Below are 6,246 nucleotides of genomic sequence, written 5' to 3'. Positions count from 1 at the left end.
AAGACAAAGACCTTCTTTTGAGAGAGAGAGAGAGAGAGAGAGAGAGAGAGAGAGAGAGAGAGCCCTGCACTGCTGCAGTACCATTCTGGGTGCCTTCAAGTGTGATTCTTCAAGTACACTTGTTTCCGTGATTTGATAGATTCCTTAGCTCTCGTCTCCCATGTCAAACATGAATATGTCTGAGTCACACACACACACAGAGAGAGAGAGAGAGAGAGAGAGAGAGAGAGAGAGAGAGAGAGAGAGAGAGAGGCGCGTGTAGAGTCTAGCCCCTTGTCTCTTCTTCTTGTATAAGTAGTCCCCCTCCTTGTCTTTAGCTGCAGTATAACCTTTTGACCCAACACACACACACACACACTCTCTCTCTCTCTCTCTCTCTCTCTCTCTCTCTCTGTCTCCAACTACCTAACAACTTACTCTTACCAGAAACCCCCCAGAGTATAGGTTACTAACAATTAGCTAATATCAATGCTACTTCTTACAGGAATTCCAGCATTAACCTTGGATTAATTGCTTCTGGTGTATTCACTGCTCCCGGCCCAACACCTGAGCTAAGTAGCTCCTCCCATAAATACAATGGATCATCTTCAGAATCTTCAGAATATTAATGTGAGCGGCTTCATCGGCGATCAGTTCTCTAGCCAAGATCACTTCCCTCCATCGTTCTCCTGCACCGCTGCATTACCGCCTGGCTACCGCTTCCACCCGACCGACGAGGAGCTGATTGTGTATTATCTGCAGAATAAAACATCGGACTTCAGATTCAGTGCACCTCCCATTGCTGAAGTAGACCTGAACAAGTGCGAGCCATGGGACCTTCCTAGTAATGATCAGCTCATATGCACGCACACACACACACTCTCTCTCTCATACACACATCCATTAGGACTCTTCCTAGACCACCACAGTACTCACTGTATCTTGGCTCATTATTCTTTGTAAAACTACTGTTTTTGCAATATTGGATATGCTTTATATAGTAAGATCAACGGAGGGGTCCTCTGAACCAGAAACACTCACTCACTCAGACATTTGTGCCCATTCACATATTGAAGTTTTTGGCATTTTCCCATGTGAGAAAAGAGGGCCTTTTCCCTTGCTTTTCCCTGTAGTGTTGAACATCATGAGCTTCCTCTCAGGAGGCAGTGCATATCTAGCTAGGTGCGGTTCGGGCCTTGGGGCTGCCGGTCCCTAGGCCCCTGCCACCGACTGCACTGAGCTAGGTATGCAGTCCCTGTCATGATGTTGTCATAATTCGCAATGTGGAAAATTATAATGGGAATTTATATAAAACTTACCGCACCCTATGAGAAAGTTTGAGATACTATAACTTCATTTGAAGCATTGGGTCCTTATATGTTTGTTAACATTCCTTAGAACTGACAATGCATTTGACTGTTTTGTATCACTATGTGAGCAAAGCATATACTAGTTACTTCCATCACTCCATGTGAGCAAAATATATGCTAGTTACTGCATCACATCCATTCACTGCATCTCTTGAACTCTTTTGTTATCTCCTTGACATCAGGAGTGGCCAGAGATGGCAGCAATGAGAAGGAATGGTACTTCTTCTGTGTGAAGGATAAGAAATACCCAAATGGTTTAAGGACAAATAGGGCAACCCAAGCTGGCTATTGGAAGGCAACTGGCAAAGACAAAGAAATTTTCAGCCAGGTCAGTGATGGAAGCCGCAGTGTAGTGGGTATGAAGAAGACCTTGGTATTCTATAAGGGAAGAGCACCAAGGGGGGAGAAAACACAGTGGGTCATGCATGAGTACAGACAACTTTCAGGGGCGGTATTATCAGATCATCCTCTCTATTTCTCCAATGCCATTAAGGTACAGCTTCACATACTATCCAAATAAGAGTGAGCTCTACTAAGATTACAGTTCTTCTGTGCTACCTATGCCTTTCAAATTCTATCATCTAAAGTCTGAATAAAGCTATGTTGGGGTAAAAGATATGCATGAATTAATGACTGCACTTGTGTATAGATGATCAACTGATAATACAGACTACCATACCAACAGTGCCTGCATGAATCATTAGCTTTTTTGGCCATTATGTCCAATAGTTTCTGCATTTACAATGTATAACACTCTTCTTATAATTGCAAGTTTTGTATGTATCTGTACATTCCCCACAGCTTGTTGTCTGGTCTTGTGTGATGTGTATGTGTGACTAACGACAAAAGTAGGTGTCAGTAAATGCCTAACAGCTACTCTGTATACTATATCAATAAGCAAATTCAGTGATGTCTGTAAATAAGCCAGCGATATAAATGTAGTTCAATCACTGCATCAATGTTGCGGAGTTCAGATGTATTGAACGCATATCTGTTCAAATTTCAGATCAGAAACAAGAGATTTATCAGACTAACACCTCACTTTGTCTGCAGGATGAGTGGGTTTTGTGCCGGGTGTTCAAGAAAGTTCCAGACCAGAAGCTCATGCCAGGATGCAACAGCACTATAAGTACTCGATCATATGCAGATGATCTAGTGAGTGCCAGTTTATATGAATCCCCAAAATCAACCACAACTTCAATGGACAAAGTAGCATCTGAGGATGATGACTATACTTCTGTTAGCTGCAGAGGGCTCATAACCACCACAAATAATTCAAATGAATTCAATGGCTTGAAGTGGAAGGGGACTGGAGCACTCATATCTCCAGTACTTGGTTATGTTAAGGAAAAGTTAATTGATGATCATGATACAAGCATTAACCAGCTGCATGTCAGGAGTGCTCAAGTTGATTATGTTAAGGAAACATTAATTGATGATCATGATACAAGCATTAACCAGCTGCATGTCGGGTCTAGTGATCAACATGCAGATGTGGGTACTCAACGTATACAAGGACATCTTCTCGCTGATCTTGGAACATGGAAGACATTGCTGGTCCACAGTACAGCTTACGGCTATATTGGTGATCATAACGATGATGGCGTACTAGACAGTGACTATGGAGTCCAATCAGAAGGTGATGAATGCAGTAATTCTAGAATTACTGCAGGTATGTTGCCTGTAACAAGTGCATCAATATGTGATCATGACCTTGTAGCTGACTCAACTGCTGGTTGGAAGGCCCGGCAATGGCACAAGGATTATACTGATATTGCAGCGATTACTGACGCTCATTCGATTTGCAGTACTCATGCTGCAGCATATTATGGGCAGCCAGATGAGGAATGCCTTAATCATAATGATCATGATAGCACTAGCTGCAGTTATGCGAACGATCATCAAGAGTTGCATAACTGCAATATAATTAGCATCCCCCCATCATTACTAGTCCGTGGCCATCCATATATCAATGCTCATATCAAGGAAAGTCCTAATATTGGCTGTCGCAGCCAGCTCGACGTTCACTAGCAGGATTTAGGTCAATGCAGCTCCTAATTGCCCAAAATACAACGTAAGGCTTGAACCATACATTAAAATCCCAAATTTGTAACTCTTTACCATTTTCGGAAGAGGTACTGCATACCCTCTAAAACTAAGTAGCTGTTTCTCTTGTTATCCAAAAAGTGATAAGGTTTTCAAAACTATTGTTCTTGGCATGCTAGCATGGGTTATCACTTGAAATAGAGTCTATACTTGTGCTTAGCATGTTAGCATGGACCTGAATGAGTTCTCTTAGGCCTAGACATTCTTTAATGGTCATAAAGTGGATTACTCTTAGAGTAGGAGTGTTAATTCATGATATTATAGAAAAGTTTTAAAGTGAATTGAAGCTAAAAGTAATTAGTTTGATATGAACTCCCACTTGCAGAGCATATAGCTCTAATCATGACTTCAATTAAGTTAGATTGTCCTTTCAAAAGGTCCATATTATCATTGTTCTTTTATTCAATGGCCTATCCCCAATGCACACCTACGTTGCCCTCATGTCGAGAAAAAACCTGATTGGATTGAGGTTATGATGCCATGGATCCATAGCACAGACAACACTAATTATAAGTGAAATTGCATTGGTTTAATAATGGTTTGCAGATTTGTTTACTTCTACTAGCTTGAAAATGTCAAGAAATATATAGGGTTGAATTACTACAACAAATTCACTACAAGGATATAGGGACATAGTGATGGGTAGTTGCGATGCATATTAGCGGCGTCGCTATTTGCACCGCAAATGCGACGTAAATAGCGACGGTACTCAGAGGAAAAAAAGCAGGTGAAATCCGAGCGCGGTATTTTGCCGCAAAGAGTGAAAGAGAGAGCGAAAGAGATCGTGTGTTTGGGAGGGAGAGGGAGATGAAGAGAGAAAGAGAGAGAATGAGGGCTTCTCACTGCTACCGTTCTCGAAAAAGAGGAGGAAGTGCACGAAGGAAGAAGAGGGGCCGTCGCGAAGAGGAGACGAAGAATCCATCCTTGGGTCTTTGCAGTGAGTACATTGCCCCCTCTTGGTTTGTTCTTGTTCTTTCTTCTTTTCTTTTGTTTATTTTTGTTGAGAATGAGATGCATTAAGGGTGAAAGAGAGTAAATAAGAGAGGGAGAAGAAGAAAGAAAAAGGAAGAGACACTACAAGGATACATGCGTATAGCGACGGACATTTCTGACGCAAATTAGCAGCGTCGCTATTTGCATTGATGCAACGCAAATAGTGACGGTACTTAGGCAAAAAAAAGCGGGCCGAAACCCGAGCGCATCATTTTGCGTGAACGAACGAAAGAGAGAGCAAACTGCATCTTGTGTTTGAGAGGGAGAGGAAGAGAGAAAGAGGGAGAAGGAGAGCTTCTCACCGCCGCTGCTACTGTTTGCAAAGAAGAGGAGGAAGTATACGGAGAGCGAAGAGGAGCCGCCGTCGTGAAGAGGAGCCGCCGAATCCATTTGCGGGCCTTTGCGGTGAGTGCATTGTTTCCTCTTGCTTTGTTTTTGTTTTTTCTCATTTTCTTTTACTTGTTTTTGTTAAAAATCATGTGTATTAAGAGAGAAAGAGAGGAAATGAGAGAGGGAGAGGAAGAGAGAAAAAGAAAGAAGGAACGAGAGAGAGAGAGGGAAAAAACATTAAACATAATAGAGAAAGAGAGGGAGAGGGAGGGAGAGAGGAGAATGAATAAATAAAAAACAAAGAGAGGGTAAGATCATGTTCTTTAATTTCTTCTTTTCTTGTTTGTAGTAGTAGTAGTAGTTCTTTAATTTTTTCTTTTCTTGTTTGTAGTGGTGGTAGTAGTAGTTCTTTAATTTCTTATTTTCTTGGGATTGCATAGACCTATGTAAAGCCTAATGGATGCATATAAACAAAAATTATCATAACCAATTAAATCCACAAAATGTGATACTAAGCCCTAATTTAATATACTTAAAAGAGAAATATATAAATAATATGAGGACAATATAATTTGAGAAATATAATTTGAGGAAAATATAATATTACATTGGTACATAAAGAGAAATATATAAATAATATGAGGACAATATAATTTGTACATCCATACATAAGAAAAAATGCACATGATGATTTCTCTAATTTGAGATCTCATCATCCTACAATGGCTCAATATAATAATCTTACAATAAGAAAGAGATATACAATCAAGTGTATGGAAGCAAAAATTGTTGGTTTAAATATTCTTACATCTCATCCATGCTCAAATAGCTTTCTCACAAGGCGCTCCATACTATGCTGCCACTACACTACAACAAAAAGGCTCCATAGACGCGCTTGTAGATGCAATATTTGAACTGTGAAAAAAAATATCGGGTATGTTTATTACCGCGTCTACCTCTACGTCTACAGTATCGCCTCTAAAAGCGCGCTTATAGTCAGAGTTATACGCCCACGTAGACGTACATATAGACGCGCGTATTTATTGACGCGCTACGTAAATATATAATCATATTTATAAAAAAAGTGGATATATTCATATTGTGCGTCTATACACGCGTGTATCTACGCGTCTAAAAAAGCGTTTACTTTGCGAGTTTTTGATGAGAATAGACGTGCATTTATCCTGCAATTTAGACGCGCTGATAGACGCGCAAAACATAGGTATGAAAAAAAAACCAGAGAGCATGTGGCTTTGCAAGCCACATGCTCTCTGGTTTTTTTGCAAGCCACATGCTCTCTGGTTTTTTTTCCCCCCATCAACATCAAATTGTATGCTTAGGGAAAACAGAGAAAGATTATTTTGAAGATTGGATACTGAAAACAAAACAATGTATGTAGAACACGAAATTTTATATATATAGATGAAACGTTTTTACGTTATGAGTTCTAGTGCTTGTGACCTCAAGG

General features: G+C 40.4%; 1 protein-coding gene across 1 annotated transcript; it reads left to right on the top strand.

Moving 5' to 3' along the window:
- Nucleotides 1-356: 356 nt before the first annotated feature.
- On the top strand, nt 357-3,510 carry LOC148014200 (uncharacterized). The gene is made up of 3 exons (XM_087666622.1): nt 357-823; nt 1,532-1,842; nt 2,403-3,510. Exons 1-3 carry the CDS (start codon nt 577-579, stop codon nt 3,378-3,380), a joined length of 1,536 nt encoding a protein of 511 aa, XP_087522748.1. The 5' UTR covers nt 357-576; the 3' UTR covers nt 3,381-3,510.
- The last annotated feature ends 2,736 nt before the right edge of the window (nt 3,511-6,246 follow it).

This window comes from Lygodium microphyllum, chromosome 25, assembly GCF_053477565.2.
Source record: "Lygodium microphyllum isolate KBCC chromosome 25, Lygodium_microphyllum_v1.1.10, whole genome shotgun sequence".
NCBI classification, from domain to species: Eukaryota; Viridiplantae; Streptophyta; class Polypodiopsida; order Schizaeales; family Lygodiaceae; genus Lygodium; species Lygodium microphyllum.
Note: the sequence above shows the minus strand (reverse complement) of the source record. Positions and strands in the feature narration are given on the sequence as shown.

Coding starts and splice junctions, on each gene's coding strand:
- LOC148014200 (XM_087666622.1), top strand. CDS start 577: ATGGATCATCTTCAGAATCTTCAGAATATTAATGTGAGCGGCTTCATC. Junction 824..1,531: donor CGAGCCATGGGACCTTCCTA/GTAATGATCAGC, acceptor CCTTGACATCAG/GAGTGGCCAGAGATGGCAGC. Junction 1,843..2,402: donor ATTTCTCCAATGCCATTAAG/GTACAGCTTCAC, acceptor CTTTGTCTGCAG/GATGAGTGGGTTTTGTGCCG.